Source organism: Eleginops maclovinus, chromosome 8, assembly GCF_036324505.1.
Source record: "Eleginops maclovinus isolate JMC-PN-2008 ecotype Puerto Natales chromosome 8, JC_Emac_rtc_rv5, whole genome shotgun sequence".
In the NCBI taxonomy this organism is placed as follows: Eukaryota; Metazoa; Chordata; class Actinopteri; order Perciformes; family Eleginopidae; genus Eleginops; species Eleginops maclovinus.
In genome coordinates, this window is record NC_086356.1 from 3225862 (window position 1) to 3239674 (window position 13813).

The window sequence follows — 13813 nt, forward strand, 5'->3', positions numbered from 1 at the left end:
CATTCATGGGTTATAATGTGAAGTTTTCCTTTCTTGCCTAAACTTTTACTCTCACTTTGTTTATACTTCATGATGAGCAGTGTGTAGGATTTATGTGACCATTACAAATACAATATGTCCCAGGGTGTTGTCTAAACTGGGTAACTGTGCCCTCATATCAAAATGTAGATTTCCCCCGTGAAATGTTAAAGTGATGCCAGAAATCAATCTCTCTGTTGGTCAGAAAGGGTTTAATGAGTCCAGAAATATGAAGATGTGGTCAGATGTCTGGTCAGACGGCAGAGACAGCTTACGGAGGATAAATAGGGGATGGAAGTCCGGTGGGTCTGCCGGGGACGAGTGGCAGGCAGCAGGCTGACACTGAGACTGAGATTTCTGATCCTTTATTTCACTCTCCTTTTTTCTGGAGAGGAAGTAAAGAAACCGGAGCTCTGGATTTATTACTTGTTGGATGTGCAATATATGACTCAGCAGCTTTAAGACATGAAGACACTATTATTTTCCACTTCGCTCTGACGCAGAATTTCCACCGGAAAATGGGCGAGGCCGTTGGTGTGTTTCCTTCTAACTGATAAAGTTACACTGAAGAAATCTCAGATCAATAGGAGCTAATTATTCGCCTGTAACCACGGAAACCTTGTATCATATACATGTGTTTTGTTCAGTGGTATCCTTGATGATGCAGCGCTGTCCCCCTCTCTCCTGGTTTCTATGGTAACAAGATGTCAATCGATGTGGCATCTCCAACTGTCCCCTCCATCAGAGCTCCGTAACCACGGCGACAGAGTGAGAGGAGAGTTTTTACTCCGATGCTTTTTTGTACGGCGGAGGTTCACAAGGAGGCGCGGCCTGCTGCTGTGCCTTGCTCGAAGGCTCCAAAAAAGGAGAGGAAGGGAGGCAGTGACAGCAGAGAAGGGAGGGAGGGAGATGGAGGGAGACTAAGCGAAGGTCAAGTCAATAGAAGAAAGGAAAGAAGTATGCGGGAAGAAGGTGTCAAGGAAGTAGGAAATTAGATAACTAGAAAGAAGGAGGAGAGAGGAAGAGTTCATGAAGGAGACAAGGACAGGAAAAAGTAATAAAGCATCTAGGAAAGGAGATGAAACAGAAAGGAAAGGTCAGAAAAAAGAAAAACTACAGAAGGCGGGAGGAAAGGAGGACAGTAGAAAGGAAGGAGGGAAGAAGGTGAGGAGGAATGAGTCAGGGAGAGAAATAAATAGCAATGAAATAAGAGGAAGGAAAAAAGGAAGCCAGGTTTAAGAGAAGGAAAGCAGAGGGAGAAAGGAGGGGAAGGTAGGAAAAAGGGGAGTAAGAGATGGAGGGAGAGGTTGAGGATAGAATGAAGTGCAAAAGAGGAGAGAGGAAGAGTTCAGAGAGGAGACAAGGACAGGAAAAGAGACTGAAATAAAGCAACAAGAGAAGAAGAGATTCTAAAAAGAGGAGAGGGAAGAAGAAGAGGAAGAAGAGAATGATGAAGGATCAAAAGGAGATGGGAAAGCAAGAAGGAAGTCAGAGGGAAAGCAGTGACAAGTGTTAATGAGGGAGAAATATGGGGGAGTTAGAGGAAGAGTTGGAGGAAAGAAAAGAGGAAGGAAGCAAGAGAAGGAAAGAAGGGGGCGAGCAGAGAGAGCCTGAATATTGTAACAAAACAGGACACGGGCGACTTCCTGATCATTACATCACTTCCTGTGCTTGTCCAGTCTCTCTCTCTCTCTCTCTTGCTCTCTCTCGCTCTCTCGCTCTCTCTCTCTCTCTCTCTCTCTCTCTCTCTCTCTCTCTCTCTCTCTCTCACACACACACTGGGATTGAGGGTGTTAGACAGTTTAAGCCGATTTAAAGGAGAAGATACAGAGACGTAATCTGACTCTTAATTCTTAGTGTGTGTGTGTGTGTGTGTGTGTGTGTGTGTGTGTGTGATTACCCAGGATAATAACATGACTGTGGTTCAGCGAGTACAAGAAGCTTCTCTTTCTCTTTGCATTATATAAAATGGGTTTAGATATTTTGTGTATCATCTCTCATTGCTCTTATCTGTTTCTCTCCTTATTTTTCATTTTGTATTCTACGCTCCCTATCTTCTCTTCCCTCCTTGTCTCCTCCACCTTCTCCTTGTTTCCTCTCCTTATTTGAAGGTTCTCTCCTTCCTTCATTTGCTGCTTTCCTTAGTTCCTCTGTCCTTTTCTTTTCTCCACTTTCTTTTTGTGTCTGAACTTTTCCTTCCTTCCCTCATTTCCTCATCTCTTGCTTTTTCGCTTACGTACCTCGCCCCCTACTGCTAAATTTGACGACTCATTTGATCACAGTAATATTATTATCAGTAGTGGATTGAAATAAGTGATTAAGTTGAGTTAAAAATATATAAATATTTTCTATTCTTGCTCAAAATATAGGTTCAAGCTATTTGAACGGGTCATGACTATTTCTTAAGTTCAAATCCACAACGTTTCTATGATTGCAAGGACCCGCTCTTGCATCAGAGTTCTTCTTCTTTGGTTGTTTTTCTTTCCATCCTGCAGACCTTGAAGTGTAAACATGGCTGTTGTGACTTTGATGGTGTTTTTTATTATTGATAGCTGTATTGTTGTACTTTGAGTTGCAGTTGATAGGATATTACCGGAAAGGATGAAAGTGTAGGTTGAATCAGAATTTCCCAGGAATTAAAAGTGCTGAAAGGAAAGATTCCGTTGTAGTTTGAGAAATAAAAGACACTAGGACTTGATTAGAAACAACGTTATAAAGGAGCTCAAAGTGACTCAAGTGAAAAACCTAAAACATGTTTTGGGTCCAGCTGTTTTCTCTGTGTGTTTTGGTCACAAAACAACAAACTGGAGTCTCTATGCTGGTGTAAAACTGTCAAAGACCAAAAGATTAACAAACAAATTGGACTATTAATTGACAATTGGCCCAAACACATGAAAACTGTGACATTCTATACTATTGAATTACAGTTTGTTGGAGCAGGGTAGAGCTCATTTCTGACGTGAAAACCCAAACAACCACATCTAGATTGTTCCTTTTTTTGGTAAATGTTTCAATCGGCATTCATTTGCTTGACTTATGAGGCAGACGCATTATTAATTGGTTGGGTATTCGGTGTAACCTTAAAGATAAACGTGACACACCAGACAGCCCACTCGTCCATCAGCAGATTTCACTGCGTTTAAACCGCATGTTCTTTCTAATTCAGGCTAGGGTTAGGACTTCTACATTTACAGCAACCAGAGAATTTGGTTTGATTTTCATCTGCAGGTACAGCTCCGTTAGGTTTCAAACCATTTCCAATAAATGTTGTTTCCAAGGCTGTAGCTCATTATGTCTTCAGTCGTTTCCATGGGAGATGAAGTGTCTGAAATGTGCCAGGTTGGGAAAGTGTACAACTGTTTGATACACACAGGCTCACAATGTTCAGAAACATTTCAGTCACCACGACACGTTTGAGTGTTTAATTTGAAGAAATTAGAAAAATACCCAAACAGGTCTGATGACAGAACCCTTTCTGATCACCACACACTGTTTGGTGTGTGTGTGTGTGTGTGCGTGCGTGTGCTGTGTGTGTGTGGGAAGGCCTACGGTTAATTATAGAGTTTGGTTGGGGACCAGATGAGAACAGTGGGACTATAGAGCTCGCACAGGTGCACACACACAGACGCTTGATGTTCTCTCAGCATGACCACTGTCCTCATTTCTGTCAATCAGAGAGCCCATTTATTAACTTAATCAATGTGTTTGTGTAACGCGTTCACCGACGTTTGGGTTGAGAAAGGAAACAGTCTTTATGGTGAATGTCTGTTGCAGGTTTCACAATTTCTTCAGTAGTCGAAGTCGAAATAGTAGAACACTTTGGTAATTATTTTACAAATGCCAGAGAGTTTGTTACGTCTTGTGGTTATCGAAAGTGCCATTTGAAACTCAGTCTTTCGGGTATTCTTCTTCTTCTTAACGTAGCTAGAGCTTTGTCCTTTTCTCTACATGCAAAAGTGCATTTTAAGTCACTGAAACCGACATTTTGTTAACGACCTTTCAGCGTTCATCTCAGGTTTCAGTGTTGCAGTTTTTTGCAATTGAGACGTGGTGAAAATAGCTCTTGTTCTAACCTTACTTTACTAACAGGACTTAAACTTTTTTAAGAAACAGTGGGGTCAAAAAGCACTCCAGAAGTTCCTTAGCTCTACATCCAACACACAGACGCACCATTTCTACTTGGTACCTTTGCTGTACTAATATTTTGTCCGGCTTCAGAAGCTCAACATCTTCATTTGCTGTTTGCGTGATTGGCCAACAAGACCTTAAGTTTAGGGCTATATCGCCACCTGTTGGTTCGGCATGCTCTTGCCAGTGCTTCAAGTTTAGTCTCCACACAATACTTGTGGACAAGGCCTAAAGTCTAAGTGTTTTTTTCCAATGAACTCCAGTGCCCTTGCCCATTGGCATCCGATTGTTTAGGCTGCAGTCAAAGCCGTCTCAACGATCTGACCAAACAAACCCATGACTCATCACTTTGAAGGTGCGGTTGTAGCTCCAGTGAGACAGTTGGGTGTTGGTGTGTCTGTGATGTTTAAGCTAAGCAGAACAACCACAGGATTTAGAGACAATAAATATGTGATTCAAGCACTAATACCAAAGAGAAAGTAGGTGAGCGAACTCTTGAACTAATATAATATAACATGTGTTGTTATAACGACGTGTGTCAGCAAAAGAATGCAGGATTTGTCCCTTCTACATCAGAAAGTGAACAATTTGGCATTATTTTGTAGTCTATTTTTACCTATTTGTAGTTAATAGAGGGTATCCTGTTATATTCTTGACTAATACTGCTCACTATCATCATTTTCTTTCTAGCAAAATACAAAAACTGTCCAATGAAAGCATCATCTGTTGGTGCATATGACCATTTAAAATGTTACGAAAAAGTGGCTCAATGGTCAGACTTGGATACAGGCCTGTTTTTGTCCTCAGTCAACACACACACACACACACACACACACACACACACACACACACCCACACACACACACACACACACACACACACACACACACACACACACACACACACACACACACACACACACACAGAGGCTAACTGTATTAATAGGAGTCTGTTTTGTGTCAAGCAGGTCTTAATAGGATCAGTATGAGAGACATGGAGCTGTCTGTCAGTCTAAGTTCATTAACTGATGATAGATGACCCGCACCGTGTGTGTGTGTGTGTGTGTGTGTGTGAGAGAGAGTGTATGTGTGCTTTTAAGAATGTATTTCCCTGCTTGTGTGTAAATACTCTCTGGTGTAATTTATAGCCCTCAATCGGAGGCCTTATCAGGTGCAGGACACATGGACGCCTCCTTCTCTCCACCTCCTCCTCCACATCTTTTAACTCCTGCACACCAAGTTGTTTTCCTCTCTTCTCCTCTTCCTCTCCTCCCTCTCTTCCAATCTCACTCCCCTTGCTTTTCAATGCTGAATGATGTTTTCTTTAATTGCTGTCCACTTCATCCTCTCCCTCCAAACTTCACAGCCACTTCACCAGCTATCAACCAACTCTATACTACATTTTTATTTCATGTCCCCCACTTTCATCAACTCTCATTTTCCAAATAGACTTTATTTGTTTAAATAAGCTGATGAACTGATTCTTAATACTGTCCCTTTTACCGCTAAACATTAAAATATTGATCAGCTTAAAGAGTTGCACACCTTATTCTTGTAAAACTGACTGGCCTAAACTCAGTCGATTAAGTGTAAGATCCTCATCAGGTGGAATATTGTGTTTTCTGATTGGAAATAGATTACTTTTTTTACATGACCTTAATCCATTTGATTAAGTGTTGTCTCTAAATCCACCAAATTGTGAATGTATGTTCCTCTAAAGCCAACTGATTGTGTTCAATGAAATACTTGGTAGCACTGTTTGGTAGCAGCTAGCTAGCTCATGACCAATTTTAGCGAACATTAAGGCTAACAAGCTAGCGTGTTTTCAGTACTAAAATGCTAATTGTACCTTCAAGCACTATTAAATTAATTTATACTGAAAGTTAGGGTCAGTAATTAACCAGTGGCATGCTAATAACACCAACAAAAGATTTAGCTTCCCTGTGTGCTGTAACTCCTGCTATTAGCTCATTTGTTAGCTTACCTTAGATGGCAAGATGTATCTTTGTTATGTCAGTAAACATAACTAAGTTACAGCTAATACTTCAATTGTTTTTATAACGGTTTGCTTAATGTGAACGGTATTGCTTTGGATCACTTTAAGGTGACTAGTAACCTTACTGAGTGATTCCTATAGTGACATTGTACGCTAACACTAGGGAACCAATGCTGTAGCATGAGCGGAAACTAAAGAGAATCAATACATTTATTGACCTATTCCAGATCAATGTTGAATATGTGTGATCAAGTTTAAACTCCCTAAATCCAATTTACCAACACGTGTCTTTGTGTAATCTTCTCTGAACCTCCATACGTTCTATTCTATTCCACAGATAATAGCCCAAAGGTGTTTGTTGTTGTTGAGGTAGTGACTTTTGGTTTGACTCGAAAAGGCTTTTTTGTAACTGAACCAGTTTATGTCTATTGTACACACACACACACATGCACGCACGCACACACAGACACTCGATGGCAGATAAGCTGACATTCCAAATGACTTGACAATGAATGTAAGCTGCTCACTACACACTCCCTGACACAATGGAGAGCCTATTTAGGAGAGATTTGTGCACTACAATGCATGAGATGACAGTGTGTGTGTGTGTGTGTGTGTGTGTGTGTGTGTGTGTGTGTGTGTGTGTGTGTGTGCTGTCAGCGAGAGCTCCGTTTGCACACAGCGTTTGACCTGGATGAACTGATCTACCTGTCATGAACAATCCCCCTCCTCTTGACCTCTGTACGTCCGTCTCTTCCAACAAGTCGTCATATTTAAATAACAAATTAGAGTGTTTGCAAACGACTGTTTCCTGATCGATCGCCATCTCGGTTATTCTTAGGTTGATTTTATAATCTAAAATGACTTGGTTCTGGTTGGAAAAATGTGGTGATATGACAGATACAACAACATGGACGCAGTGTAATGACAGCGGGGATTATTGTTCTGCAGGAGGCTTAAAGGACCATTAAATTTCGCTAAGACGCATAAAAGGCTCTGCAATCATAATCAATAATGTTTAATGACATGGAGAGAAAATGAATCACGCTTCGGTAGTCCAACGTAGACGCTGGACAGTGATATCATATCTGGTACGATGGTGGAAAGGGATGTGAGGGAACATTTTGAACACACTTAGTGATTAAACTGTGGATCTGAGGACTGGGATTTAACCGTAGAGTAAATGCTAACCGGTGAATAAAAGAGCCTGATCTCAATCTCTATGTTCTTCTTTCTTACAGATATGGAGGAGAGAACGAGTGCAGGGTCATGGGCGAGTGGAAGTCGATCAAAGGTAACGACAAACAGCAATCTTACTATTAGAGATGTTTGAATACAATGTGTTTTTTACTACCTGATGTAGTATCGATTCCTTCAATAATACTCTGACATTGATAGACTTTTGAGGAGACTTTATTGGAGAGTGATGACGTGTTGAAGCAGACCCATAAAAGTTAGCATCGCAAGGACTCCCTCTACAAAAGCTTTCTGATTTCCTCTTTGGATTTCTGTATTCAGAAGAAAATAAGGCTTTTGTCCAACACACGTTTTCTTCAGAAGGATAATCTCCACATTTTATCACCACCGGAAGAAGTAAAGAGCTAACGTTAGGCTAACAAAGACATCACAGCCGCTAAGCTAAAGGCGGACTCGTGTCGGTGTGATGACTGTAGTTCATTTAGTCACTTTATCAAAACAGCATTCACCAGTGGGATATTTAACGACGTGTTTAATTTCGTTGAACAAAACTTGAAAGCTTCTTGAGCTTGTGGTAAACGCAGATCTTATTTCAGGCATCTAACAACAAACACGTCAAAATACCATCGACTCGGACGTCTTTATTCCGGGTTTTAGGACTAATTTCTGCCCCTCGTATTGCAACGATAAATGCATTTACGCATCTGCTTAGAAAATTGAGCAGTGGGGCTTCAATCCAAGTCTGTTTTTATGTCTTTCTTGTGTTTAAATCTGGCTTTTCCATATTAAACAAGCTGAACTATTTGCCTACAACTCATGAACGGGGTGCAGTGATAATGGTTAAATGCTATATGTGTATGGAAACAGAAACCTATCAATTTATATCTACATAAATCTTGTATGCCGCAGCACTGCTGGTACTGCTAGGACAAAAGATAGTACTAATGTCTATTGTTGCATCTGTCATTGAAATGATTATTATCACAGCTTGTTCTGCTGCTTATGGTATAGCACATATCTAAATATCATTCTTGTCTTTGTCTTTGCAGAGTTATGCAGACGGGTCTCATTACATGGCGTCACATGACAGCATCTCACCTCCGTACGCCATCTCCAGCAGGCTATCAGGTACACAAAAACCTGTGTGTGTGTGTGTGTGTGTGTGTGTGTGTGTGTGTGTGTGTGTGTGTGTGTGTGTGTGTGTGTGTGTGTGTGTGTGTGTGTGTGTGTGTGTGTGTGTGTGTGTGTGTGTGTGTGTGTGTGTGTGTGTGTGTGTGTGTGTGTGTGTGTGTGTGTGTGTGTGTGTGTTTGTCTTCTTTCCAACTTTGCATTCACTGCTTTGTTGGGTTTAAAGCTGCCGGTGTGTGTGTGTGCCGGTGTGTGTGTGTGCCGGTGTGTGTGTGTGCAGAGAATTAGTGAAACACTATCGTACTCTGGAGGAGACAGGTCATCTGGCATGCAATTTCTCCTTCTCCCTCGGCCCAGTGTGTGGGAAAGTGCGAGGCAGTGTGTGCTCATTTACCCATGATGCTCTCTGCCTCTGGCTCTCTTCGATGTGGCGCCAGTTGTGAGCAAATGGCCACTGACACAGATAATCTTCCTCACTCTATCTCACACACACACACACACACACACACACACACACACACACACACACACACACACACACACACACACACACACACACACACACACACACACACACACACACACACACACACACACACACACACACACACACACACACACACAGAGCTTAATTACCTTTGACTGGATGCATCAAATATGGAAGATGTCTGCTCTCGGTTCTACTTGCTCTCTTTCTGTCTCTGGCTCTTTCTCTCATTTGTTGGTTTTTAATCACTCGTTCTCTTATGACAGATATTTCTAGATGTATAACTTTCCTTTCTGAAGCCTAAAAGAGTTCATGCAAGTGTGTTAATGCCTTTGTAGTTGTGTGGTTTGCAAAGTACCAGCAAAATAACTATGCTTGTGCACCCAGTATACGGACAAATGTATACGGACACCTTGGCAGCTATTTGTACTCTTCTGGTTTTCGTCTATCCACCATATTTTACACTCTTGCTGAAGGCATCAATGAGGTTGGACACTGACGTCAGGGGCAGGACCTGCTTTACAGTTAGTTGTCCAGTCATACATAAGGTGTTGCGTGAGGTTGGAGTTGCTGCCTCCACTTCTAAGACAGAAAACCATCTTTGGCTTTTGTCTTTCCTAAACCGTCACTGCAAAGCTGCCGTCATATTTGAAATATCATTAAATGGTTTTATTGGAATTGAGTATTCTACTGACAATGAAGGACCGGGCCAAATATTTTGTTTTGATCTTGATGTGTTACGATCTATAATTACACAGCTGGGTTGAATACTCAATTCTGATTGGTCGATTTGGACAGTTGCTATGGACACTTTGCAAGTTTGTCTTTTGGAAATATACAGTGAAAAACACATTAAATGTAAGTTGATTTAACTTAGGTTTTCTCAGTTGTTAAGCTAACACAATAATAGGAATTAGTAGAGAAAATGTTGTTTGTTTTTCTTCCATTTAACTGAATAAAACTCGTTCATGAAGAAAAACGTATTCTATTGAAGCGTCTTCTACTTACCCCTGAAATAGTTTTTAGACCGTAGAACCATGTGCATGTTTTATCAATCCACAGCAACGAGTCCGGTCATTTTAAGATCAACGGGGGCCAAAAATAACATTAATTTTCCTTCGGATTATCGACCAGAAAAACCTAATGGAATACTTGTTGGTAAATTAATTTCCATCATCGGGGGTGCATGCAACTTTTGACTCATAATGACCCCAGTAAAGTAAGTCAAAAGACAACAAGAAGAATAAAAACAGCAGGGTGCCACGATGTCCTGCGTCTTGCTTCACATCATCCCTATTGAATGTTTGCTAAACTAAAACTGGAATAGTCACATTTTGTTTTCCTACGCGTTGAACTAACTGTGTTTGCCTCGTTAGTCGTGAATGCAAGGAGCAGATGACAGGAGAACATTTCTTTCTAAAAGTAATGCAAAACTTCAGTACCATGGGCCTCTCCCGGAGTGATCCAGTGTGTGCGCGATGTGTTGTGACAGTGTTGTGATCATGGCATGTAGCGGCAGAGGCGACGCAGAGTCAGAAATGGAAATATTGTATTCTTCATCTGGCACACGGGAGCTGCAATTTACTTTGATAATGATAACACTAAGAGACAGAGACAGCCACGGATATATGGAACACACACACACACACACACACACACACACACACACACACACACACACACACACACACACACACACACACACACACACACACACACACACACTCTACACGTTCTGCCTGTGACTCCTCTGATCTGGGTAATACCAGATTGTCTCCGGAGCCCGTTGGCTTTTTTTTTTTGTGTATCGTAATGGAAAATCTAACATTTCACAACCAATACTTAAACCACAGAGCTTTCATTAATATCAGTGATGGTGTGTTCTTTGTCATAGAGCGGCTTCTGCCTTCTCAGAAATGTTCAGCACACAATCGTTGGAAGTGGAAGGATTCGTTAAATTTGTGCTAGACTCCCCAAAAGCCTTTGTGATATTCGAAAGAATGTGAATACATTTGATTGACTGATCTTCCGCGTGGGATACGGTTCTTGATAATTCCACAGAAAAGTTCCAGGCACAAAGGCACCACTCCTTTGACATCCAATGAACATTGCCAAACCCATGAGTTATGTTGATGAGTCCTGTGAAGCATTTTTCCCAAGTAAAATGGAAAACTACCTAAGAATGATCTCACATCTCATCTTGTTTGGGTTTCACAACTTTGTGTCTGTATGATATTGGGTCCGCTCTGGCCCATGGGGTTGAGGAATTTTATTCTCTGGACAATTTATTGGCATTCTGCAACACGGGGTTGTGCAACAACATACAGTTGCAGCATGATCTGAGCTACTCATGAAAAATATGACGAATCAGTACGTGTTCCAACCAGTCATCAGAGTCCACCTAATTCTACTCAAGTCAGTTTAGGTCAGCGCTTTTCTGTAGAAATGAAGACCTGTTTGATAACTGGTAATATCGAGACACCTTGACAACGCTTGACGCATTTTTCCAGCTTTAGCGCCCCCGTGGTTCTCATTGGATCAATTCCTTTTGAACCCTCTGTGTCACATCAAAAGACAGTCAACAGCAGCGGTGAAAGAAGTACTCAGGTCGTGTTCTTTAGTCAAAGTAGAAGTACTCAGATCTTGTACTTTAGTCAAAGTAGAAATACTCAGGTCTTGTACTTGAGTAAAAGTAGAAGTACTCAGATCTTGTACTTGAGTAAAAGTAGAAGTACTCAGGTCTTGTACTTGAGTAAAGTAGAAATACTCAGGTCTTGTACTTGAGTAAAAGTAGAAGTACTCAGGTCTTGTACTTGAGTAAAGTAGAAGTACTCAGATTTTGTACTTGAGTAACGTAGAAGTACTCAGGTCTTGTACTTGAGTAAAGTAGAAGTACTCAGGTCTTGTTCTTGAGTAAAGTAGAAGTACTCAGGTCTTGTACTTGAGTAAAGTAGAAGTACTCAGGTCTTGTTCTTGAGTAAAGTAGAAGTACTCAGGTCTTGTACTTGAGTAAAAGTAGAAGTACTCAGATCTTGTACTTGAGTAAAGTAGAAGTACTCAGATCTTGTACTTGAGTAACGTAGAAGTACTCAGGTCTTGTACTTGAGTAAAAGTAGAAGTGCTCAGATCTTGTACTTGAGTAAAGTAGAAGTACTCAGATCTTGTACTTGAGTAAAGTAGAAGTACTCAGGTCTTGTACTTGAGTAAAGTAGAAGTACTCAGATCTTGTACTTGAGTAAAGTAGAAGTACTCAGATATTGAGTAAAAGTAGAAGTACTCAGATCTTGTACTTGAGTAAAGTAGAAGTACTCAGGTCTTGTACTTGAGTAATAGTAGAAATACTCAGATCTTGTACTTGAGTAAAGTAGAAGTACTCAGGTCTTGTACTTGAGTAAAGTAGAAGTACTCAGATCTTGTACTTGAGTAAAGTAGAAGTACTCAGGTCTTGTACTTGAGTAAAGTAGAAGTACTCAGATCTTGTACTTGAGTAAAGTAGAAGTACTCAGGTCTTGTACTTGAGTAAAGTAGAAGTACTCAGATCTTGTACTTGAGTAAAGTAGAAGTACCAGAGTGTAGGAATACTCTGTCACAGTAAAAGTATTCTAAATGTTCCTCCAGTGAAAGTAGAAAGTACTCTCCTCTAAATGTACTTAAAGTAGCGACAGTAAAAGTAGTCATTGTCTGATTGGTCCATTTCAGAATAATATCTCTGATATGTTTTATAATGATTGATCATTAAAGTGTTCTCAGAGCTGGTAAAGGTGCAGCTAGTTTGAATGGCTTTGTATACTGCAGGGTAGCTGCTGGATTTACTGCAGGTGAACTAAAGTCTGATTTAAGGGAGATTATATTTACCATCTTTCATCCTAATCTGCCTAGCAACTAAAGGGATTAAATACATGTAGTGGAGTAAAAGTACACCAATTACTTCTGAATTCTGGTGGAGTAGAAGTTTCCCAAATTGGCAAACAGTCTGTTTCTCTGTGGGTTGGGGGGGGGGGGCTTTAGATGTGATAAGGGTTACACATTGTGAGTCAATTATTGGTCATAAAGCATCTTCATGTTGTATTTTTCCAGTTTGACTCGTTGTTGTACATCGCTAACAAGTGGCGTAACGTTTGTAAAGTAGATCAGTATGGGAGGTTAATCTGTCGTAAAGGCAGTAATTATACAGAAAAAAGTCCCTGAAAAATCACCTGAACGTTTCTAAACTCAATTTATTCTCAGGATTGAAACCGGGTATTTGCTTCGATTTCTCACCTGACATGACCTCAGTGAACAAACCCTGCAGAGTTTAATGAACCCAACTTGAACATGTTGAGTGTGAACGCAGCCTCTCTCTCTCTCTCCCCCCCCCCCCCCTCTCTAACCTTGTCTGTCTTTCTTACCCCCCCCCCAGCACCACCATCAGATTAGAGGGATGTTATGCTCTAGATAATCAGCGAAGGGATTAGTGTCATCTCAGTGACCCCGCTAGATTAATATACACACACACACACACACACACACACACACACACACACACACACACACACACACACACACACACACACACACACACACACACACACACACACACACACACACACACACACACACACACACAGGCGCGGAGAAAAGCAATCAGAAGATGTGTGTGTGTGTGCGTTTTAAATGTGTGTGTGAATGTATACGTTGCACTTACGTTTATATGTCCATATGTAGTTGTGTGTGTGATGCTTTTTGTGTGTATCATCATTTGAATGATTATTGGTTGTGTGTTTATACTTGTGAAACCAGCTTCTGTGTGTGTGTGTGTTTTTGGTTTTGCGGTGGTGTTTGTGTGTGTGTGCATGTGTGCAAGTACGCAGGTTACTCTGT

The 13813-nt window shown here is 41.0% G+C and overlaps 1 protein-coding gene across 1 annotated transcript in view; it reads left to right on the plus strand.

Annotated features, from left to right (window-relative positions):
- tcf4 (transcription factor 4) overlaps nt 1–13813 on the plus strand; it is a 178543-nt gene that overhangs the window by 36363 nt on the left and 128367 nt on the right. Inside the window, exons 6-7 of the mRNA XM_063890231.1 lie at nt 7383–7435; nt 8388–8466. Coding sequence (XP_063746301.1) covers nt 7383–7435; nt 8388–8466 — 132 coding nt within the window. The remainder of the gene's footprint in view (nt 1–7382; nt 7436–8387; nt 8467–13813) is intronic.